At 47.8% G+C, this 24759-nt stretch overlaps 5 protein-coding genes across 5 annotated transcripts; 4 read left to right on the forward strand and 1 right to left on the reverse strand.

Annotated features, from left to right (window-relative positions):
* The first annotated feature begins 182 nt into the window (after positions 1-182).
* LOC100734869 (histone H2A type 1) lies at positions 183-897 on the forward strand. Its single transcript, XM_063259775.1, has one exon. It carries the CDS (start codon positions 243-245, stop codon positions 633-635), a length of 393 nt encoding a protein of 130 aa, XP_063115845.1. The 5' UTR covers positions 183-242; the 3' UTR covers positions 636-897.
* A 668-nt stretch (positions 898-1565) lies between these two features.
* Positions 1566-16586, forward strand: LOC100712884 (uncharacterized). Its single transcript, XM_063259685.1, has 2 exons — positions 1566-2017; positions 16147-16586. Exons 1-2 carry the CDS (start codon positions 1613-1615, stop codon positions 16576-16578), a joined length of 837 nt encoding a protein of 278 aa, XP_063115755.1. The 5' UTR covers positions 1566-1612; the 3' UTR covers positions 16579-16586.
* Positions 16587-19298: 2712 nt separating this feature from the next.
* On the forward strand, positions 19299-19970 carry H1-5 (H1.5 linker histone, cluster member). Its single transcript, XM_005000631.4, has one exon. The coding sequence runs from the start codon at positions 19299-19301 to the stop codon at positions 19968-19970; it is 672 nt and encodes a 223-aa protein (XP_005000688.2).
* Positions 19971-20073: 103 nt separating this feature from the next.
* LOC101788863 (histone H2A-like) lies at positions 20074-20571 on the reverse strand. Its single transcript, XM_013145085.2, is given in 1 exon segment — positions 20074-20571. A coding segment is annotated over 1 exon segment (396 nt). The 5' UTR covers positions 20470-20571.
* Positions 20572-20586: 15 nt separating this feature from the next.
* LOC101787866 (histone H2B type 1-C/E/F/G/I) lies at positions 20587-21218 on the forward strand. The gene has a single exon (XM_005000625.4). The coding sequence runs from the start codon at positions 20773-20775 to the stop codon at positions 21151-21153; it is 381 nt and encodes a 126-aa protein (XP_005000682.1). The 5' UTR covers positions 20587-20772; the 3' UTR covers positions 21154-21218.
* Positions 21219-24759: the final 3541 nt, after the last annotated feature.

Consider the following 24759-nt stretch of genomic DNA (forward strand, 5'->3'; position numbering starts at 1 on the left):
TATGCAAATGAGGCTCACAGACAGTCTCTGGCGATTGGCGAGTTCTCTCTTGTGACGTCAGCCTGCAGTCCCGCCTAGCGGGGAAAACTACGCCGCTCTTACAGCCGTGTCCCATTGGTGTAAACGAAAATGAAAAGCGGCCAATCGCACGGCTTCCTTTTCGCGCCCAAAAGACGCTATAAAGGACGCTTTCTGTACTGGCGAGTCTACTGACCAGTAGGTTTACTGTGCACCTTGTTGCAATGTCTGGACGTGGCAAGCAGGGTGGCAAGGCTCGCGCCAAGGCCAAGACGCGGTCTTCCCGTGCCGGGCTGCAGTTCCCGGTGGGTCGCGTGCACCGACTGCTTCGTAAGGGCAACTATGCCGAGCGCGTGGGCGCCGGCGCCCCTGTCTACCTAGCGGCCGTGCTGGAGTACCTGACGGCCGAGATTCTGGAGCTGGCGGGCAACGCGGCGCGCGACAACAAGAAGACGCGTATTATCCCGCGCCACCTGCAGCTGGCCATCCGCAACGACGAGGAGCTCAACAAGCTGCTGGGCAAGGTGACGATCGCGCAGGGCGGCGTGCTGCCCAACATCCAGGCCGTGCTGCTGCCCAAGAAGACCGAGAGCCACCACAAGGCCAAGGGCAAGTGAAAATTGGGCCAATTAGCAACTCAAAAACTAACCAAAAGGCTCTTTTCAGAGCCACCTTCCATTTTCTGCTGAGGAACTGTACATTAATGTGTTTTCACGTACGGGCAATAAATGTCTTATTTGCACAAGCACTTAATTCTCGGGACACATAAAGCAACTATCCTACGTGCAAGACGGGTAAAAACATTCTGCGTTTTCCCAACATACATTCTTGCGTCTCAAGACATGTAAAAATTTTAGATAATTGTTAGCGCCAGAGAGTGAACTAATTTCCCAGTTTACTGTGATTTTACCAATATGCCTTGTCACTTATGCTGCTAAACTCCAGTCCTAACTCCAAGGCTGTTTTCAAACCTATACTCTATGAGAAAAGACCTGGTTATTAGCTGGTGGAAGTTTACAAGTTGCTCGTATGCGCGCTGTGTATTTTTGCGCATTCGAGCAAGCTGTTCGGATCAAAATCAGTTGATGTTAGCTACCGCTTATTGGTATCAGTTAAGCACATATCAATAATCCCTTTTCCTCCAACCAATGCAGAAGCAAGAAGTTCGTATGTTAAAGCGGTCAGGGGCCAATGTGCTTCTCTATTTTAAAACCATTTTCGCTGTGAGACTTGGTTTCAGTAATTAAAAGCAGTCATAATTTTAATTACTGATCCAAGGACCTACTTGAATACATTATTCTACCAGCTAATTTTTCCCATTACCTGAAACAGAATGGCTCCTAGGAAAAGGTTGAAGTGACCTCCACAAATTTCAGGCCCATTCTCTTTTCATTGTGAGAATCAACATGAGTGCTCGAAATCGAAAAACAACGGAACACCAGGCCGTTCAAAGTGGTTCGAAACAGCCTGGGTTAAAAGCCAATCAGGACACTCCTGCCACAGTTTTGACCAATCAGGACCGTATCATCCGTATAAATTCTGCTCCCGCTGCACTCCTTCCAGTTGCTTGCCTTCGTCAGTATACTGTTGTGCAATGGCTCGTACCAAACAGACCGCTCGCAAGTCCACCGGCGGCAAGGCCCCGCGTAAGCAGCTGGCTACCAAGGCCGCCCGCAAGAGCGCACCGGCTACCGGTGGCGTGAAGAAGCCGCACCGCTACCGGCCCGGCACCGTGGCGCTCCGTGAGATCCGGCGCTACCAGAAGTCCACCGAGCTGCTCATCCGCAAACTGCCGTTCCAGCGGCTGGTGCGCGAGATCGCGCAGGATTTCAAGACTGATCTGCGCTTCCAGAGCTCGGCGGTGATGGCGCTGCAGGAAGCGTCCGAGGCCTACCTAGTGGGGCTGTTCGAGGATACCAACCTGTGTGCTATCCATGCCAAGCGCGTCACCATCATGCCCAAGGACATCCAGTTGGCGCGCCGCATCCGCGGGGAGCGAGCCTGAGCCTCGTGCCACCCTCCCCGTCCCCAAAGGCTCTTTTCAGAGCCACTTCCGTTTTCGCTGAGAGGCTGTTACACGTCCGAGGAATAGGGAAGGTAGGGGGTGCCGGGACACGCGACAGAGAACCTCGGTGTATTAACCGGTCGTTAACGATGAGTAACAAGTAGGTGGCACGGTTCGGGTTTATGCGGATGTGCCTATTGGAGAAGTTGCAGTCTCGGTCAACAGGAAGTGACGGAGCTAGCTTCCAACAGATACCGTGGCTGTGCTATTCCTGAGGGCAGCGCTGCCCTCTCCAGCCTGAGCTCGCGTGACCTGCAGGCCTTAAAGTCCTTAGGTTCCATAGTACGAGGGAGCAATGGTGATCCCGACTGAGCTCACCAGGTGAAGATCCAGCCCGCGCCTCTGCCCAGTTCTCTCCCTTGATCTAGTTGGTTCTGACCTCAGAAACTACAACTGTTGGCTGAGCTGCTGGTGTTTCGCCTAGGGCCTGGTGATAAGTGTCTGCAGTTTAAGGTTTTTCTTTTGTTTTGAGAATAGATCCCCTATACTTTCATTAGAAAGAGTATATATTACAAATAACAAAATAAAGTTAGCATGCATAGAATACAAAGCAATTTATAAGTAGATAATGTATCTTTATAACCAACAGTAAAGTGGCTGCGCAGGAAATGACTGACCTCAGCAATGCCTTGGTGTACTCCTACACATCAGGAGCACTGCAAAGGGCAAAAGATTGACTGAAACAGTAAATTCGTGCAAGTTCACACATAGTTTTTTATATCCCATCATCTTGAAGTTATCACTGCAGTTGACAACTTTCAGAAAGCTACAGAGAAGTGCTTAGTATTACCCACATACGGCAGTAAAACTATTAATGTGCACATTTCTGAATAAGGAACTAGTTGCTCCATTGAGTTCAATTATGTATTGGAAAAAAATGACTTCAGGTCTCTATAATGCCTAAGTGCGTTCTTTTAAAGCTCAAGATACTATTTCATATAACATACTAAAAAATATATGCCTTTAAGTGGTACCACATAAGCATAAGTTAACCTCTTACTGTATCCTTTAGACATACTAAAACCAGATTTAACCAGACTATATTCCACTATATTCCACTATATATTGCAAAACTCATATATAAGCATTCTAAAATAATCACCCATGACTGCTGGTGGATAATGGTGATAAAACTAGATTGCATTTTACTACTTAGAAGCTTAAGATTAACTTTTAAAATTTGATATTACCAGCATTAAACCAGTTATTACCTGAGCAATAAAATTTCATGTAATCTACGGCTGGGAAATGAGATCAGCTAAATGACTTGGGCTACCTGATCACTGCAGCAGAGACACTTCAGAAGGAATTCTGCCGGCCTAACTGCTGGCCTGCCAGGCAGCACTGTCTAACTTATGGCCCTGTACCCATAAGCCTGACCCAGTTGTGACAGTCTTTGTGTTTATTAGGATAATTCTTGTCCAGAAAATAGTGTCCTCCTTTCTAATCAACTTTGATGTTATGAAAATTAAACCAAAATGTACTAAATTGCATAAACCTATTAGACATTTTAGAAATTGACTTCCAGAATAATGGGAATATTTCACAAAATTCTCTTATGTTTATAGGGCCACTCTTAGATTTGTTGCAATACACACTGCACTGAGAAGAGTGGACTACTAAGCGGCTCTGTGGTGAAATAATAGCTTATTTCTAAGGTCTTTTCAATTGATTTGATGAAGACCAATGGGTCTAAGCTTCAACCGAACAAGTTCAACTATGTCCTACAGAGAAAGACTTTCATGAGAAGTAAACAGTAACTGCGGAATTCAAACATTCATTGAAGCTCAGCACAGCATAGAAAAAACTGCAGTCACTTGGGACAAAGTGGATGATTTTATAAAGCTAAGAGCAAAAAAAAGCTTAAAACATGGAAGAGTTCATGAAGTAAGGGAGTAAAGTAAAACACAAAAGTGACCACAGGTTTTACAAATATATTTAAATCTCAGATCTGGGAAGTGGACTAGACACAGCCTTCTAGGGGAGAAGGGAAAATGCGTTAGATGTTCTGAGGGCATGGCCCCTTTGGTTGTTTTCTGTGGTTGGTGGGACATGGCTAGGACCACATTGTTGTTTGGAGACGTTATTTTCACGTCTGTCAAACAAGGCAGTATATCTCTGAGAACTGGAAAGTGGCTTCTACATTTGTCCAGCCTAGAGCCTAAGTCTCACTGAGTGACAAAGCATTGTTTTCTGCAAAAGCTCTGGCTTTATCTCTGGGAATGGCCCTGAGATGATGTAACACTCTTCTTGCTCACAGGCATGATGACAGTGTTACTTACTGTCAGCATGGTCTCTCAGCCACCATTCCGCATCTTCATATGTGTGATGCTTAGCAATGCCATAGACCTAAGAACTGCACCTACAGCTCCACGCTAGCACACTGATGTTATCATAGCTCGGCATCACTCTTGTCCTGCCGTGTCCCACATCCGTGCCTTTATTGTTTTCCCATCAACCTGGATGCTTCTTGTTGCAAACTCTACTGCAGTGATGCCTTGCTCTCCAGATTAAAGTTATTTCGCGTGAATCCAGACAGATTGCTCTTTCCAACTCCAGAATTTCCAGTAAGGATACCTTTGAAGAGGCTGTCACACTCATTGTCAAGGGTGCCCACAGTGCGGCTGAGGACTAAAACAAGTGGGACCAGCAGTGGTATCAGTGGGGACCTGGGCGTGGCTGCAGGGGTACCCCAACTGTGAAGAGCCCCTCCTGCTGCTGCGCGGGTTCCAGCTTTCCTAAGCAGTACTTAATTTATGAAACATAAATCCTACAAGATCAAACCTCAAATTGGCTGCAGCTATCCTACAGCGAACTCTTTGGAGGAGCTTTCTGGTTCCAGGGAGAGCTGGGCCCTGTTGCATACTCACCTGGTGAGCCTTTGGGAGATTCTCTGCAGAGTTTATTCTCCTTCAAGTCCACTTCACAACTGTGAGGCTGGAAAGTAAGTAAATGGGCCCTGGTTTTGGTGTCTCCAAGGCCCTGGTGATGCAGACCCGTTTCTTGGCGCGAGCTGGGCATCCAGCGTCGGCAGCCTGTTGAGCTGGGTGGTGGTGGAGTGTGTGTGTGGGAGTGTCCACTCACCCTCCCAAGCAGCAGAGACCCGCAGAGACCCGGGGCCCAGGGTCCTCCACCCCAGGCTGGCTGCTGCCACATCCCTGAGGCCAAATGTCCCTCAAATCTTTGCAAAGTTAAATTGTAAAAATCAAAATTTGTTTTCTTTTCTAAAACAGTATAGTTAGTTTTAGTCTTCTATCTTTTCCACAAGGACACCACTGGCTTTTGGAGTCTTCTGAGATCCTGTGTTTCAGGTAAATTACAGACCAGGACGGATATTCTTTATACGAAGCTTAAATTTGGACCTAGAAATGGTTGTTTTCGGAAATGTGCAAAAATTATTTGAGAGTCTCTCCTCAGTAAGTTGAGCTGGACCCCATCCCCCGGGTGTGTGCTGGAGTCAGAGAGCTGCTTTGGCAAACAGAAACCAGGGCACAGCACCAAAGCCCCAGGGAGCTGTGCTGGATTCTGTGGGGCACAAGGACCCTCGCTCGGGCATTGGAGGCCCAAGCCCTGTAGGTCTACCTGGTAAGGAACAGACCCTCCAAGTCAGAAGCTACGGCCTAAGCCACGCAGGGCATGACAAACAACATGCAGGAGGGAACGCAGGAGGACCGCGTCAGCAGTCCACGTCGGATCCACTCTCCAGAGGAGATGACCACATCCTGCAGCTCCAGGCTCACCACAGGGAAGCTGGGATGCAGGGACACTGTCCTGTCTCAGCCCCTAGGTCAGCAGGGTTAGTTTTGCTGCTATCTAGGGAGACCTAAGAGCAGCTTAGTGCAGCTGTGGATTTATTTTTAGTTTTTTTGAGACAGAGTTTCAGGCTGGCCTCGAACTGCAGTGATCCTCCTGCTTCAGGCTCCTGAGTGTAGGGATTACAGGGATACACCACCATGCCAAGTAAGGCTGTGGATTTACAAAAAGGCTAGAATCCTCTTGGTTAGAGTTGCTTGGCAGCCCCAGGTGTGGTCAGTCACCTCTGCCCATCAGTTTTGGAAGGTGAAAAAAAAGACCCCTCACTTAATTCTTTTCAAAAATTAACCAGGACCCATGAAATCACTGGCTGTGGTGGTGCACACCTATAATCCCAGCACTGGGACACGGAGGCAGTATTGTCACAAGTTTGAGGGCAGCCTGGGCCATGTCGTGAGTTTCAGGCTCGCTTGAATTATGTAGCAAGATCCAGTCATTAAAAAAAAAAAAAAAAAAAAAAAACCTAACAAAACAAAATGCTCCCCACCAAAGAATACATGCTATCAATTTCTATTGGAAGGGATCATGATTTAGAAATCAACTTTTTTTTATAGTTTATTTTCCAGTATTTTAGCTAACAATACAATTTAAAACATGTTTAGGAAGGAATCTGGATTTTTTAAAATTATTAACAATTAACAATTAAGCTGGGTGTGGTGGTACACGCCTATAATCCCAGCCCTCTGGAGGCTGAGGCCGGAGAGTTGCTGTGAATTTGAAGTAAGCCTGGTCTAGAGTAAGACCCTGTTCCAAAAACCAACCAAACAAACAAAAACAAAACAAAACAAAAAAAGAAAAATATTCACATTTAACCTTGCACTTTACTAAACTTTTTCATTTATATTACCAAATTGGATTATGAAATAACAATTGTGGAGCTTAAATTCTTTTGGCTGTGGCTTGTGTGGTGACAGATCCGTGAGAGGCAGCACGAAGCGTCCAGTCGGTTAGGAGGACAAGAGAGCGTGAAGCGGCCGGGTCTGCGGCTGTCGTGCTGGCGGCCTGCGCACGGGGAAGTGGGGAGCCAGACCTCTGGGGCGCTGCGAAATGCTCCTTCCTTAGGTCTCACCTGCACAAGGCAAATCCTCCCTCGGGCATAGTTGGGCTTCGAAAGAAAGCTCGGACTCCCAGATGCTTCAGCTCTAACCCTGCAGGGCGAAGACCCCAAGCAATGGAATGTGTGCTTAATGAAATTCCCAGGGCTCCCGTGGTGGGCCCCAGAGAGTCATCGGGTGCTGGGGAAACATTCACTGAGGTTCACTTCGCTCTGAATTTAGGATTGGAGAACTTCTCTGGAGCTGGGAAAGGACACCTAAATCCTCTGCGGAGGTCAGATTGAGAAATCATTCTTATTGTGGGTTCGAATCTGAAAAACAACCATGTGTGGTAATTTATTTCTGTATAATCCTGACACACTGGGAGGCCGAGGCAGGAGGATCACAAATTTGACCAGGCCTTGGCAACTGGGTGATTTAGGGAATCCTGCCTCTTAATTTAAAAAGTTTTTTAAAATATATGAGATGCAGATCAATGTCAGTTAATCACTAACACTGCTGATACACAAGGGAATAACACCACAGACATAAGCGAATGACTTTTACAGCTAGTCTCATTGATGAGTGGCCAATTTTATTTCTTTTGACAGTGTGCATTTCTGTTTTTTGGAAGGCCAGATTTCCCAAATATGCCTTCTATGTCTAGATATAATTTGGAGCAGAGGAAACATGTGTATGTGGATGACCAAAAAGCTGTTGAAAATAAATCTCCTTCCAAACCTGGGTAGTTTTGGCGTTTCTGCTTGCAGTTGCACTAGAACAAGGTACAATTAATTCTAGGCAACTAAATCAGACATTAACGTACAGTTAGCAAGGAACAGAGACCTCAAGGAGCTCAGCACAAAAAACAGAATTATAAACTGGGCATGGTGGCACCTACACAGGGGTAATCTGGAGGGTGAGGCAGGAGGATCCCTGCAAGTTTCAGGCCAGCCTGGATTACAATGAGTTCAAGGCCAGCCTGAATTACATAGGGAGACTCTGTCTCAAAAAAATAAAATAAGAAGCAGCAATGGGAAGCAGCCAAGCCTCCCTGACGAAAAAGAATGCTTTGAGATTATACTATAATTTAGTATAATCTGTCCATCAAGTCCATCAGTCACCCAGTGAGTGACCAGAGCATCCGGACCATCCCTTCCCCAAACGCCTTCACTGTGTGCCTGCTACGTGTGTGTGTGTGTGTGTGTGTGTGGTGATGGCTCCCCACTGGGTCAGTGTCAGTTGAGCGGCTGTACTTGTAGTCACTTTGTGAATTACCAGACAAAGGGCCTTGGTGTTCACTGCAGGAGCTCTTCTTTTTCCCATTATTTCACAGTGAAACTCTCCTGACTTCCTTGCTTGGTTCCTAGCTGTCGGGGACCACAAATTCACAATGGCAAGTCTACATATTTCCCTAAGGGATAAAAGGAAGAATTTGGATTATTGGTTCCACCCATCTGACATTTCCCATGAACTCTTCTGAGCATAAAATCATCTACATCCTCGAGTCTGATCTTGGGATGAACTGTGATCTTTGCCCCACCTGTCACAGGATACAGGGAATAAATGTGGGAGTGAGGAGTCTGATCCAGACATTAACTTCCAACCACTAAGGCAATATTATCCCTGTCTCTTGTTTTTTAGGTTTCTCGCTGCATTCTCGATGCTGACAGTCGGGACTCTTGGCTAGGTTCCCAATACATAACTGCATCCCTTGATGTTGTGGTGTGACAAAAAAAATTCAAAAGTTTAAAACCCAGGTGGCAGTTTCCCACCATGTTGAGGCGGGATATGTTCATCTGGCCAGACCCATTAGTCCTGACTGACTTCATCCAGCTGCTTCTTATAGACAGTCTGGTTCTGTTTTCCTACCTAAAAATATCCTGTTTTACTAAGATGTTCCAAGGCCTGTCTAGTCAACGGTTAGACAAGGACAAGGACAAGGACAATATATAATTTCACCCACCTCCTTGCCAAACTTCCAAGATTCCCCTTCCTTACGATTAAAAAAAAAAAAATCCCTGAGTCTGCCCAATTTGCCTAACAACATATGACGCAGTCTGGCACTGATTTGCTACTGGCTTTTGTACTTCCTGCTCACAAACCCTGTATAACCAAAACTCAAAGCTAACTCAGGGCTGGTGGTTTGGAACTGGTTTTCCCACCAACTTGTCAGTATAATATATAGTTTGCTTTCCAACTTCTTGTGTGAGGCATCTTCCTTTCCGGTTTGACTGGGTTTCCTCAACAGTGGGACCAAAAAATTGGCACATTTGACATCTACTGGGTCAGGAGTTGGGTCATCTGGGGAGAGCCCGCTTCCTGGCTCACAAAGTAGCACCTTGGTGTTGTGTCCCCTGCTGTTGCATGCAGGATTGGACGGTGCCCTGTACTCTGTGCCTTGTGTGTGCACACCGACCCATTCTCGGCTCCCAGAGCCTCCCTCCTCCTGTCAGGCTGGGGTTAACTTCGGTGCAGGAGGCCCTCAGAGCCTTATCCACGGCACCAGGAGTGACTGATGTCTCTGGAGGGGACCCTCACTCTTGTAGGGCAGATTGGTAATGGCGCAGACGTTTTGGAGAGTTATTTAACCATCACTTCTGGGCCCAAGCCTGTGTCCCAAGGAACTCTACAGCCCATAGAAAGCATCCATGATGATCATCAAAATCACGCTGCAAATACAGGAAGGGAAAGCAGTTTAAGCAGATAAAGAAGCAAAACAATGAGGATGTGCCAGGAAGCATTCCCTTCTTTTTCTGACATCATGAACATAAATGGCAAAAATGAAAGCTAAGGTCCAGGCTCAGTCAACCCTGCCCTCTCCCTGGGTTCACACCTCAGCGCCCTGTGCCGGGGTCTCTGCAGCCCTGTCCAGCTGGGATCCTAGCCCTGCCCAGCTGTGTTCCCACTCAAAACCCTTAAGGACCCAGCCACCACTCCCATAGTCAGCAAACCCAAGTGTCTTTTGAAGAATGTCACTCACAGGCTGTGGTCTGTTTTCCTCTGTTCCTGTGCTGAAGCTGGAGGCCAGTGCAGCATGGCAGAAAGAGGGTTTGTCTCTCACTGTGGCATCCGGTTTTGGAGATGTCTGAGACACAAAGTAAGAAAGTGCAAGAGCTTAGCCTGGTGTGGTGGCAATGGCTTGTAGTCCCAGCACTCTAGAGGCTGAGGCGCGAGGACTGACGGCTTGAGCCCAGTCCGTGAAATTTAGCAATTTAGTGAGACCTTGTCTAAAAATAAAAGTAAAGGGCTGGGAAGTTGGATGTGGGGCACACGCCTGTAATCCCAGCACTCAGGAGGCTGAGGCAAGAGGATCATTGCAAATTGTAGACCAGCCTGGGCTACAAAGTGAGCTCAAGGTCAGGCTGAACTGCATAGTGAGACTCTGTCTCAAAAAAAACAAAAAAAGAAAGAAAAAAAAAGAGGGCTGGGAGTGTAGCTCAGTGTGAAGGTCCTGGATTCAGTCCTCAGTATCTCAAAGAAAATTAAAAAATAAGAACTTAGTACTGGAAATTATTCTGTGGTATGTTTCAGGAATGAAAGCAGGAATTTGAGGGAAGCTAGAGAGGAACAGGAGGGAGCGCCACACACAGGAGGCCTCTCTGGTGGAAGGATGTTTTGAATCCACCGTTCCCAGGGACTGCAGAAAGGAGAAACTCTGAAAGCAGAGAAAGCTCGGCTTGTGAGAGGGGCACCCAGACCTACGGAGGAAGTGTCCACACCACGGCTGACTCCTTGCAGCAGGGCGAGGACAGGGCTGCAGCCCAGAGAGGCTCTTGGCCAGTGTGCAAGGCCGGCCCCAGCCTCGGGTCCCAGAGCCTGCCGCCTTCTGTCACCACAGCCTTTCACCCTTCTCTGATCTGCCCAAGATGGTATTTAAGTCTGAATCCAAGCCTTCTGTGACACTGACTCGTTGTCTTCGGGCACCCCTCATGTATGAAACGCACATGCTAATAGACTTCAGTCAGGGACTGGTGTAGGACATCCCAGTGCAGACACGTCCTGCCTCCCTGGAGGTGCATGACCATTGCACAAACCATGCAGTAGTGTCCGGTAATACCAGGAGGCCCTGAGTATGAAAACTGCATACTGAGCATCACATTCGGCTGTTTACAAGGAGACAAAAGCATTGAGCCCAACTCTGAATGAAGCACATGAGGAGGTCATCAAGGGGAGGCACACTTTGTAATCCCAGCATGCCAGTATTCTGGGAAACTGAGGCAGGATGATTAAAAGTTTGAACCCAAACCAGTCATTTATTTATTTGCTTGAAATAAAATCTCTACTCTGTAGCCCAAAACAACCTTGAGCTCACAGTGATCCTCCTAACTCAGCCTTCTGAGTGCTGGGATTATAGGTGTTTGCCACCGGGCCTGGGTTGGATAACAATTTAGTGATTTAGACAGAATTTGTCTCAAAATAAAAGATTAAGAGGCTGTGAGCTGGGTGTGGTGGCACAAGCCTATAATCTCAGCACTCAGGAGATTGAAGTTGAAGAACTGCCTCAGATAGAGGCCAGTCTGAAACTTTACAAACAAAAAATACCACACAAAAGGTCTGGGAATATATCTCGCTGAGAAGGTGCCTGGTGTAATCTTTGGTACCACAAAAAAAGAAAAAGATTGGGAAATTGTTACAGAGCTAACTGTGGATCAGCAAACAGCTCACAGAGCATTATAAAGGCAAGGGTACCTCATTTATTTATCTGAGTAACTCACATGGAAACCGATATTCCACCACCATCTCTCTGGAAAATACCTCTCTCGTAATATGAGAAAAATACAATTATTTGTCCCAGTTAATCAACTATGATTTATTGGGCAATGCATGTCAATTAGTATTTTTTGAGAAAAGCAAAAAGGAAAGTATTGAAAGTATTTAATGTAAATAAACGAGATTTTCAAATGCCATATAGGAGATCTTTAGAATCAATCACTTTGTTTCCTTCATAATGCTAGGTGGGGGAGAATCAGCAAAGAATCTGCTTGGACATCCTTGAAAATGCTTAGATCTCAAAAAAACAAGCAAACCCACATTGTGGTGATGGAAAATGTGATCCACTAAGGTCAAGAAGAGAAACAGTGGCCAGGCATGAAGGCACATGCCTATAATCCCAGGATTTGGGAGGCTGAGGTAGGAGGATAGCTGCAAATTCAAGGCCAGCCTGGGCTACAGTGAGTTCAAAGCCAGTCTGAACTGCATAGTGAGACTCAAAAAACCAAAAAGAAGAAGAAGGAGAAGAAGAAGAAGAAGAAGAAGGAGGAGGAGGAGGAGGAGGAGGAGGAGGAGGAGGAGGAGGAGGAGGAGAAGAAAAAGAAGAAGAAGAAGAAGAAGAAGAAGAAGAAGAAGAAGAAGAAGAAGAAGAAGAAGAAGAAGAAGAATTCACAAGAGATTTACCCTTGTGTGACACAGAGCTTTGAGAAGTGGAGACCTAAGCACCAGGGGAAAACTGCAGGCTAAAAACTAAGCATAAATTACTTTGATTCTGCCGGGCACAATGGCACAGGCCTGTAATCCCAGGACTTGGGAGGCGGAGGCAGCAAGATTGTTGCAAGTTTGAGACCAGCCTGGGCTACAAAGTGAGCTCGAGGCCAGCCTGAACCGCATAGTGAGACCCGGTGTCAAAAGGACAACAAACAAACAAACAAACAAGGGCTTGGATTTGATGATGAATGGACCACTGTGTACACAGTGCCTGGACATGGCACACAGCTTGAGAGAAACACACAGAGGGAAATCAATCCCAGTGCAGCCCATAGGCCAGGGTTCTCTGGCCTGGGGTGGGGTGGGGCAGGACAAGGCCCCAAACTCAGACCCAGAGGAGAAAGTAGAGAGCTTCCCAGGCTTAATTTCAGCTTCTCCCTGCCTTAAGCAACAGGAATTCTGACCCCAACCCCACCCCGGTCACAGGCACACTGGGGACTGAGTTCAGGGCCTTTACCTGGGCTGCAGCCACAGCCCTTTTTAATTTTTTTAAAAAAAATTTTGAGATCAAGTTTCTCACAGTCATTGAATGGCCTAAATTGGGCTCAAACTTTCATCTTCCAGCCTTACTCTCCCAATCCCGACTGAATTCTGGTTTCTATGACTTGTTTTGAGAGGAAATCAGAGACCGAAGACAGCAGAGTACTGGGCCCTTAGTCTATTAAAGATTAAAAGCATTATTTGTGTCTTCCTCTGAGGCAGCAAGGTACTTAAAAAGCTTTTTTTCTTTTCTTTTTTGCTAACAAACAACCATGATTTGATGGTACAAGACTGTAATTCCAACATTCTAGAAGGCTGAAGCAGGAGAATCACAAATTACAGTGTGGGTAATCTAGTGACATAACCAGACCCTATCTCAGAATTTTTAAAACATTTTTGAAAGGCTGGGAATGTGGGAATGTTGCTCCTAAAACTCATTCTTTGATTTTAGAGAACACAAACTTGTACTGGAAATGTAGTAGGTTGGTAGTTTCATTCCTCTATATCAAAACCATTCTCTCTCGCTTTCTCTTATTTTTGAGAGCGAGAGATTGCCAGGAATGGGTTATTTGCCTGTTGTTTTTTGAGGTCACAGTGCCACTGAGCAGTGAGTCTGTGAACTCTTCACCTTGTAGGCTGCACACAAAACTGCAGCATCTCTAGGTGATCTGACCATTCGAGAGCCATGAAGAGCTCCGGTTCCTTCTGGCCCTTTATGATCTCCAAGTTCTCAAGTACAAGGAGGTACATTTTGCTCCGATCCTGTCGACCATTAGTAATTAAAGGTTTTTCCTGCAAATGTGTGCGTTAGTTTTAACTTCCATTATCACTAAGAGCAAAGACCCACACTAGCGAGCGACACATTTTCCTTTCATTTACTCAGCCAAAGTGCTTTAGTTTGGGTCACTGCATTTAGAAACAGAACAGTATAGACAGTCTCAAGGGTAACCTTGGTCAACTCATCAAGAGATCCTCCAGAGTTCATTATACAGGAGAGTAAAATATTCCACACCAAAATAAGTTACGGGGGTTATAAGAACTCTTTTGAGAAAGAGCAGACAGAAAATTGTAAACAAACAAACAAACAAAACCAACCATCTTTATAAAGGACAATTTCAGCCATAAAGCTGTCCTTCACCACCACACCAGAAGGGAAGGACACTGGCATTCTCACCACCTGGGCTGGCAGTTCTGTGTACTTTCCCAGGAAAACTCAGTCCTTGCTACTCTGGGGTTCACCTCTTTTATGCAAGGCTTCCCCTGTGTATATTTAAGGAGATTTCTCCACTGTTAACGAGTTTGATTTGTAGGCCCAGCCACTAACTCTAAACCCTGGGGGAAGAGGCTCCTTTCCCCTGGTTTTCTGTGCCAAGAAGGGGGCTCCCAGGGTTTCTCAGTGTCTAGAGTTCATCTTAAGATTTTCACTTAAAAAATAACACAGGAGCTACTTAGTAAGGCAGACTGGCCTCTGGGCTCTTAGCGCTCGCTGCGTGGGAGAGGATTGTCAAGAGGGTCCCGCCAGCCCACGCGGGACTAGCACCTTGCAGTTAAGCGCCTGGACGCCCTTTTACAGGAGGCAGCCTAGAAGCTCCGTGAGAAAGAGGCTGATCCCGGGAACAAGGGCTTGCGATGCACTCAGGGCGGCTGACTCCTCAGGTCCGAGTTATTTGTGTCAGCAGTAATCAAAGTACCAGGAGCATGAGAAGGTGTTTCTGACCTTCAGGGCGAGAGAAGAGAGTGAGCTGAAAAAACTGCGCGGATCGTGAGGAGGAAGAGAAGACTGGCCGGGCCCGAGGAGAGGGACCAACTGCGGCGGCCGGGGTTAGCTCCGCCTGAGCGGTACCTTCTCTAGATAACTCCCAGAATAAACTCTGTGGCACGGAGCTGTTTTACTTTACCTCTGGGGGAGGGGAGCGTTTCCTGCGTGCAGCCCATTCCCTTCAGGGCAGAAGCGGGACAGGAGAAAGCGGAGAGGTTTCCACCGCTCGATGGAGACGGAGGGTTTTGAAAGGCCTGCCTCGCTCGGCTGCCTGAAGTGTTGCTAAGCAGAGTGAAGAAAATATTAGAAGTCGCTTCTGCCCACAAATGTGGTGAGTGAGGGAAGGAGACGATGTACAGGGTAAGAAACAGGTACAATCAAATTGGAGAAAAACTGGGAAAGCTACACTGCACCCGGAGGCCAAGTGAAACGCGAGCAACCAGCACCTCGCGCAGGATCCCAAGTCGCGGCGCGCGCCCGGAGCAGGACAGGGACTCGGGCGGCCTCCGGGACTCGGGGCTGGGAGTCATGGACACCCAGGTCCGAGCGAAAGAGCACCCTGTGGCAGAGGGGACAGAGGTAGGAGTTTAGCACCACCTTCCCCACTTTCCCTCAAAACGTGGGAGGGCGCCCTTTGATTGTTAGTTGGGCGGTTGCCCGGGGGCGAGCAGTTCTCCATCAAGTCCGAGTGCGAGATATGTAAGACGTTTTCCTCCACACTTTCCAGTTCTTTGGATTCTTTTTCCTGTGGTGCTGCCACTGGAAGGCTTTTCGCAAGGGCTGCTCCAGGTGCCTCCCTCACTTGTAGCACAAGAAAGTATTGGCGGTCACTAAGCAGACCCGCGCTCCACTTTCTGCGGCCAGGGCCGCCAGGGTCACACAACAGCTTTGAGCTTGATATGGCCGGTTTCACTTTTCAGGGTGCACGTAAGGAGGTCTCAACGGTAGCCAGGACAGTGCCAGCCGCTGCTGTCCCTCAGTTTTATTGTTCTGTTGAAAAGTCCTGGATCTGTCCCCTCCCAAAATTAGACAAAGGAATAAACTACCCCTAGGGTGGGTAGTCAAGGCCCCAGTGAGTAGTACGATCCTCGCAGGGACTGGCAGGCTACTGAGGTTAGAGGTCACTCAGGTGCCTGCGGATCTGAGCCTCCGCACATCCTGTGAGTTCTGTACGGTAAACACTGGACACACTTGCGCCGCCTCGGACGTTCCATGAGCTTTATCAAAATCCCAAATCTTTGAGAATTTGCAAGGCACTTTAGATATTCGAGTCAACATCTTACGATTGTAACACATGGAAGGTAATGCCTGTTATTAAACCAGAACATTTTCTGGCATGTTTTAATATAGAGAGGAGACTCTTTCCTACAGGATTGAACCGTGAACCAATGGCGTGGGGAGAAGTATGGAGAGGCAGTCTCCTGTCCAATCAGGGCTCGCAGGGCTCTATAAATACCCGAGCTTTCGCAGCTTCTGCTCTCACGTTGAGCTGAGTTCTACGTTGTGCTGTAAGTATGGCTCGTACGAAGCAGACCGCTCGCAAGTCCACTGGCGGCAAGGCTCCTCGTAAGCAGCTGGCTACGAAGGCTGCCCGCAAGAGCGCACCGGCCACCGGCGGCGTGAAGAAGCCGCACCGCTACCGGCCCGGCACCGTGGCACTGCGTGAGATCCGACGCTACCAGAAGTCCACAGAGCTGCTAATCCGCAAGCTACCATTCCAGCGATTGGTGCGCGAGATCGCGCAGGATTTCAAGACTGATCTGCGCTTTCAGAGTTCAGCGGTGATGGCGCTGCAGGAGGCCTGCGAGGCTTACCTGGTAGGGCTGTTCGAGGACACCAACTTGTGCGCCATCCACGCAAAGCGCGTCACCATTATGCCCAAAGACATCCAGTTGGCGCGCCGCATCCGCGGAGAGCGGGCATAAGCTCACAGTACAGCTTGTGTGATACCCCAAAAGGCTCTTTTCAGAGCCCCACCGTTGTCAGCAAGAGAGCCGTTACCTTAACGTGATAACTAGTGTGCAAGCTGGCCTTAACACAATTCTGTTGTATTTACGTTACTGAGACCAGTGAGTAATCCATAGGCAGTTTTTACAGAACATTTGCTGACAGCGCTTCTGTTGGAACGTTTTGGTTTAAGCAGAACTCGATTACATCAGGTTTTTGTGTTTCGACTCTTACTTCAACTTCACGTTCACTGCATCCTTAAGCACTTAACAGGTACAGCTTGTAGTGGTGATGTCTTCAGGCCGGCAGCTGTCTAGTAAGCCCTGCACAACAGGCACACTACAAGTAGCACTTTAAAACAGTTCTATTACCTTTGGTGTTCTCAGGTGTTTGCTTTCGTCTGTCTGTAACCATCGTTTTACTTTACCTTTCTGGGCGAATAACTTGACGTCAGGAGACAGATGAGAGCAATTGCGTGTCCACAGGGAGATCAGCTGTCCATGCCTGCCTTCTATTTTTGTACGCCAAGTAAGTTTATATTAAACAACTTGCCCTATAGCGTAAAGTTTTGGTAACAATTGCTTAGAAACTTTTAGCTCCTGGCAGAGGTGGGGCAGGCTTAAAGCTGACGGACCCCTCCAGGCCCCACTCACTACTTTTAGGGTTTCCCACCCTAGCCGCAGGGGTGGGGGGGCAGTTTCAGGGCACATCCCAGAATGGCCAGTGACTAGCTCAAGGGTCTTTGAGAGGTTTACTCATTCTCTCTGGTCCTCTGCTTGTACAGCTATGAACTGTAACAGATGAACTAAAACCTGCAGAGAACAGCTGGAATTAGCGCGACCAGAGAATGGTAGGGCTTGTCACACTGCCTCCTTAGTCATGGGGCTCAGGAAATTTTCTTCTGAATTTGATGAAAGGTTTGTGACTAAGAAGCATGGTATGTGCTTGGTTACAACACGTTAATATCTCTTTCTTTGGATTTCAGTTTGCTTTGTTCTGAAAGAAACCCTTATGACCATCTATATCTGTGGAGAAGTCCAAAAGGCTCCCCCAAAGGGCTAGGTAGTAAATAATTTAAGATTGTGCAAGCCACATGGTTCTGTTATGTATTCTTGTTTTTTAGCAATCTTCTAAAAATGGAAAACAATTCTTAGCTGGAAGTCATCAAAAACAGACCAGTGCCTGCATCTGGCAGTTTTCCTAACCTCCAGGGGCTCTCACAGAGATGATGAAGTTTTTTGGTGACTTTAAACTTCCTTACACAACTTTTCACAGGTAAGAAGTGACCATTGATTTTTGTGATCAAAAGTATTTTTGTTGAAAAAGAAACTTCTGTTGTCATAGAAGCTCTCTTCTTTTGGCTTTGGTTTGCTAGCTTTTTGAGACAGTGTCTCTGTAGTCAAGGCTGGTCTTGAACTCAGTGTAATGCAATCCTGCCTTAGCCTTTCAAGTGCTGTGAGGCTCTCAAAGAGCCACATCCAGCTCCTGTTGGCTTTAGTATAGATCTAAATAAATATTTTGATCTTTATTCATACTGGCACAAAAACTAATCATCCTCCTTCCCTCCAAAATGATAAATGTGACATACCCCCCGCCCCATTCTAACCTCATTGTCAGTTCCTTGGTTGTATATTGCTGTGTGCTTTTGGGCCTCTATAACCTTCAGCCTCTTGATATTCCATCCAACTTCACAGTCAATATTCATTCTAAAACACGAGCCTGGTTGCTAGGAAAGAGGAACACCCATCCTGCCAGTCCCTGGCTGGTCACAGACCATTCCTCAATGCTGAAGGAAAGGTAGCACGAGCTAGGGAAAGAAAGCTCAGCCATCTCAGAGCACCCAGCACATCCAGTCTGCACATCTCAGCTCCAGGGAGTTCCAGAATAATTTCCTGCAGGTTTCAGACTCTTTTCTAAAGTAAATTATATTTGGTGTTTTCTTTCCTGTTTTAATGAATTACCTCAGGAAGTAAAGAGAGAAAACACAGCAGCAAGAAAACATAACGTTAAGACTGAATTTGAATTTGGGTGGCTGGATTCCAACATCTGACATGGCTGAGCTTTCTACTACAATGTGGGGTCATTCTGACAGCGGATCTTCATCAGCTGTAAAACCGATTTTCCTATGAATACATCATTACATGAAGGCTACTAGGAGGCAGATTAGTCCATGAGCAACCACCACTACTCTGTGCCTGTGTTATTTGCAGTTAGAAACAGTTTATGCCCAAAGCAAGGAATTATATTGTTTCCCCTTGCAAAAATCAAACCTCAAATTTATGGACAAATTCTTTTATATAATATTCCTTGAGTATTTGGAAAAAAGCTTATTGCAGCATGTAACTAAGAAGGACGCCCTCAGCCTGCAGTTTTCCGAAGAATCCAAAGGGCTTTTCATAGTATTTTTCACTAGTTGTGCGTGACTCAAAAAAGCACAAATAAATACATGGACCCGGAGACCGTCCTCTTGGGTTTGGAGCCTCAAGGCACAAAATTCCGCTGTGTGGTTTTCAGGATTCAACCAAGTTGAGGACACTGACAAGCACACTTTAGAGTTCCAGGTTGGGTGACTCCGGCCAAGCTGCGCATCGCGCGCTCCACCAATCACAGGCCAGGGTCGCGTTATATAAAGCCCGAGCCGCGGGTCGCATCGTTGTGAAGTTTGCTTCTGGGTTCGAGTTCTTTCTTTCTTATCGCCATGTCGGAGACCGCTCCCGCCGAGACCGCCGCGCCGGCCCCCGTGGAGAAGTCCCCAGCTAAAAAGAAGACCGCCAAGAAGGCGGCGGGCGGGGGTGCGGCCAAGCGCAAGGCCACCGGCCCGTCGGTGTCGGAACTCATCACCAAGGCCGTTGCTGCCTCCAAGGAACGCAATGGGCTGTCGCTGGCTGCGCTCAAGAAGGCGCTCGCGGCCGGCGGCTACGACGTAGAGAAGAATAACAGCCGCATCAAGCTGGGGCTGAAGAGCCTGGTAAGCAAGGGCACGCTGGTGCAGACCAAGGGCACTGGCGCCTCGGGCTCCTTCAAACTAAATAAGAAGGCGGCTTCTGGAGAGCCAAATCCTAAGAAGGCGGGCTCGGCCAAGCCAAAAAAGTCCGCGGGAACCGCCCCCAAGAAGCCCAAGAAGGCTGCGGCCGCCAGAAAGTCGGTGAAGAAGACTCCGAAGAAAGCTAAGAAACCAGCAGCTGGAGTAAAAAAGGTAGCCAAGAGCCCAAAGAAGGCTAAGCCTGCCGCCAAGCCAAAAAAAGCGTCCAAAAGTCCCGCAAAGCCTAAGGCTGTGAAGCCCAAGGCCGCCAAACCCAAAGCTGCCAACTCCAAGGCTGCGAAGCCGAAGGCTACAAAGGCCAAGAAGGCAGCGCCCAAGAAGAAGTAGAAAGTTGGTGTGCTTAGTAGCACCAACACACAAAGGCTCTTTTCAGAGCCACCAACTGATCTTTCAAAAAGGGTGCGTTGCACTTTAGTCAGTTTTTAATGCATCACAACTTAGAGCTTTGGTATCTGGCTCTGAAAAGAGCCTTTATGGCTTTGTGTTTGCAGTTGGCCTTATGGTAGCTCTCGGTCTTATTGGACAGCACGCCGCCCTGAGCGATCGTCACCTTGCCCAGCAGCTTGTTGAGCGCCTCGTCGTTGCGGATGGCCAGCTGCAGCTGGCGCGGGATGATGCGCGTCTTGTTGTCGCGCGCCGCGTTGCCCGCCAGCTCCAGAATCTCGGCCGTCAGGTAAACAGGGGCGCCGGCGCCCACGCGCTCTGCATAGTTGCCCTTGCGGAGCAGGCGGTGCACGCGCCCCACCGGGAACTGCAGCCCGGCGCGGGATGATCACGTCTTGGTCTTGGCGCGAGCCTTGCCACCCTGATTGCCGCGCCCAGACATTAATTACACAGCGCACTAAGCCACCAATACATACTGGAATACAGGAAGTCTGTTTATAGAGTCTTCTGGGCGCGAAAAAGAAGCCGTTCAATTGGCCACTTTTTTTTTCGTTTACAGCAATGGAACATGGCTGTGAGTCCCGAGTAATTTCCCCCGCTAGGCGGGACTGCAGACTAACGTCACAAAAGAACTCGCCAATCGCCAGAGACCGTCTGTGAGCCTCATTTGCATAACACCGGCTACATAAGGCACCGTCCGGCCGGCCTCCCTTCAGTCTGTTCTGTCCTTGACCCTGTTTGCAAAATGCCTGAGCCCGCCAAGTCCGCTCCAGCCCCGAAGAAGGGGTCGAAGAAGGCGGTGACCAAGGCGCAGAAGAAGGACGGCAAGAAGCGCAAGCGCAGCCGCAAGGAGAGCTACTCTGTGTACGTGTACAAGGTGCTGAAGCAAGTGCACCCGGACACGGGCATCTCGTCCAAGGCCATGGGCATCATGAACTCGTTCGTGAACGACATCTTCGAGCGCATCGCGGGCGAGGCTTCGCGCCTGGCGCACTACAACAAGCGCTCGACCATCACGTCTCGGGAGATCCAGACGGCCGTGCGTCTGCTGCTGCCCGGGGAGCTGGCCAAGCACGCGGTGTCGGAGGGCACCAAGGCGGTCACCAAGTACACGAGCTCCAAGTGAGCCTGCCCGCGGCTGCCGTGCTCCCCGCACTCCACCCCCAAAGGCTCTTTTCAGAGCCACTCACTCTCTCGAAGGAGAACTGGCACTGAGTTTGGTTCCTAAGGACCTCGATAACGCTTTTGGTTAGAGGCCCTGACAAACAAATTGAGTCTTAAAGGCTTCTATGCAAGAATTTCTGTGCTCACTTGATATCCTGATGGAGGTTAACGTTGACAAATAGCATGTTTCAAATATAGAGCTGAGTTGCCTTTAAGCTAAATTATCTTACAGCTGGTGAAAGGTCTACGTTCTACATGTCACAGCACTAATTTGAGTTTCTTTGTCAGGAGTTCCATTACTGTTAAAGTACACGGATTCTTCAGGAAAGTTAGTTTTCTATCTCTATAGAACTACTGTACCCGAGGTGCCCTTGAGATGTTAGGATATAGTTTCAAGGGAAGCCATCATTCTTCAACACGTTAAAGCCTGGGTTAGGTCCTCACTAGCCACTAGTTCCCAAAGGTAGTCACCCTAAGTAGAGGGAGCTACTGGTTCCTCTACTGATGTCACCAGGTCCGCCTTCAGTCTCATCACGTTCTCAGGTTTTACCCCTCTAAGGTAACGGTGCACGTCTCTGTGTTCTGTGTACTGTTTCCTTGAGTCAGAGTTTTTATTGAAAGAAGTTTGAATTTTAAGAGTTTTTCTGAACCGGCAGCACATTTTATTTCACTTTCTTAATATCTAACAATGGGGAATCCTGAACAGCAAAGCAATGTTTTTGAAAAGTGAAGGGGATAAAAAAATTTTTTTTTTCACTTCAGGAGACGATGAAGTCTGGTATTTAGACAGCTAGACTTGCAGTTATGTTACCATTTTTCATGAATCGGTGTGAAAATACAAGTCCTAATTTCTACATGATCTCAGGTAATAAGATGTGAAAACCCAAATGCCTTTACTGCTTGTCTAAGTTCATTCAGTTTTCACATTAGAATGCAGGAAGACTCGGAGATGTGAGAATAAACAGCAGGAAACTGGGCTGACAGCTCCACAGGCGAAGGACAAAGTTAAGCTAAATGTGGACAAAGCCAGAGACTGTTCCCTCACCCTCCACAAGGTGCAGGCAACGTGTGTGGAATCCTGAAAGGCTCCTGATTAGGCCGTTTCTTTACTAGATTAACCAACGTGGAATCCTAAATCAGTCCTGATGCTGATGGAGTGAAGACATTGACCGCGGAGTTCTCAAAGGTGCAGTTGTTCCCTGAAATGTAGCTTCCCCACTGTGACAAAGTCCTTATTGGTCTTCATGCAGATGCTGTGTATCCTTCAAAGCCATGAAACCTCCCTCCTCCACTTTTTCTCTCCTTCCCTCCTTTCTTGCTAGGCTGGAATTTACCTAGAATTTTCCATCTTCCTGCCTCATATCCTGTTTCATTTTATGGAAGCTTTGCTGAGTTTCTTCTTTCTGCCTCAATGTCACACACACACACACACACACACACACACACTCAGATGCACTCAAACAGGTACACACACACTGCTTGCCTGTTTGCATGCTGGGACCTCCTTATCTTTCCAATGTCTTATTTTCTGCTTCTGTAGACCCCAAAACCTCGAAAACCACATTTGTGTCTAGTCCTTTTTTACTGTAATATTTGGTAAGCTTAGCCACCAGGACTAGTCTCCTCCATTCCCGTCGGCCTGGGGCACCTGCTCTGACTCCAATTGGAAGTAACTGTGGTTCATAGTCACAGGATTGTTATGAGACTTAGAATGCTTTGTGAATTCTGAGATGCGGCACACATCAGCTTTTCTGGTATCATTCGTTGCATTGGCTCTCTCCCTCCTGTGTCTCTCTCTTTAAATCTTAAAAAATCTTTATGCTTTAATTTATTTTTAATTGATAAAAGCAAAAATTGTAGACATTAGTAAGGTAACATGCAATGTTTCAATATATATGTGCACGCTGTTTAAATCCGGTTAAGCCTATATCCTCAAACATTTATCATATCTTTACAGGCAAGATGTGTTGTGCCCTTCCTTACAGGTTTTTGAAAGATACTGATGCAGTTTTTACCTGTAATTACCTCACTGCATAGTAACACAACAGAACTTTTTCATGTCTGAGAACAAGGTCACCCTTTTCACCCATCTTTCTCCACCCCCTGGCCTCTGCAGGTTTGTTTTTTCCAGGGCTCTGACTTTTTTGTACTCGCCTGCACTGCAGCCCACTCAGTCTCAGAAGGGAGCTGCCCCAGGAGAAGACCTGGGGAGCACTGCCTGCAGAGCATCTTGCAGGGTGGTCAGTGAGGGTGGGGACCGAAACTGGGGATTTGAAAGGCTACTGTGAATGTTATATATTTATTTAGATTTGAAAGACTTGAGACACTTTGTATACTCATAAAACAACTTCAAAGTTCACCCCACACAGTGTTGACCCTGGTATTTTTCAGCTCATTTTTACTTTTAGGAGGTATTGGTCACGCTAGGAACTCTTTGAGGTATGAGAAATATAACAAGAACGAGACAAAAAATCACATATTAAAGACTATTTTATGTAGAGAAAAACAAAATATAGTTTTAAAAAATGTTGGATAATGTTTTTGGAGACCACGAGCTCACAATGACTAATTTTGCACCCTTGCCTAAGGAAGGGATAAATGGAGGTGTGGGGTTCTGGGGTCACCCTGTTGTGACTTCCATGAACCCTTGGGATGGGCCATCCTCTCCCACCAAGACTAAAACCTAAGACTCCTAAGATGAAAAAGAAAGCTCCAGAGCAAAGTCTTTCTTAGCATAAGCTCGTGCACTCTGCATCACCCCAGGGTTCCCAGGCGCTGCAGGGCCACCGCCCTCTAATCTTCCGCTGGCCCCACTGTCACGGGAGATACTGCACCTGTGCACACCTATCCGTTTTCTGTCCCAAGTTCTCATTCTTCTTCCTCCTGGGGGGCTCAGCCTGGCATCGGGACCACTGCTAGGACTCTGGAGAGAACAGAACCCGGTAGCCAGAGGCCTGGGTCGCTGTCCCCGCGGAGGGACCTGGCCGTGGCTCAGGCTGAGGACTCGGGGGCCGGTTCCGGGGCGCCCCCTCTTCCACGCCTTCTCTGCAGCGAGGCCACGCACACGGAGTCTGGTGTTCCCCAGACCAGGCTGAGAAGGCAGGATCCGGGCAGGCCACCGGCCAGAGCTCCGGACCTGGGCTGTGACCTCAGGAGACCCCGAGCACCACCACCCCCGGAGCGCTCCCTGGTGCCAGGCCCTCGGGGTCTCTGGTCAGCAGCAAACGCTTCTGCCTAGGTTGCTAAAGGTCGGGTAGCACGTGACCCGGCTCCTCAACACCACGTGGAACGGGGCGCAGTCACTGTTTCAGGGTTCACTTGTGTTCAGCTCCTCCAAGAGACGCCCCGATGTCGCCGTTCGGAGCGTTGCTGCTCCCTACTGCGGCGGCAGGGTAGGGTTAGTTAGGCTGCTGTATTCGTGTAACGGAGATACGTAAGCGGTAAAGTTCAAATAAAATGACACTAGAGCTTCGTCTTACCATTTATGCCTTTTCATATTGTAGCATTCAGACTTTGTGGCGGCTTTGCTTGTAGTAGTAGGTGAATGCAGCCTATATGATTTATTAAT

The sequence above is a fragment of the Cavia porcellus genome, unplaced genomic scaffold (assembly GCF_034190915.1).
Source record: "Cavia porcellus strain 051 isolate PalLab524CR breed Dunkin Hartley unplaced genomic scaffold, mCavPor4.1 scaffold_13, whole genome shotgun sequence".
Classification (NCBI taxonomy): Eukaryota; Metazoa; Chordata; class Mammalia; order Rodentia; family Caviidae; genus Cavia; species Cavia porcellus.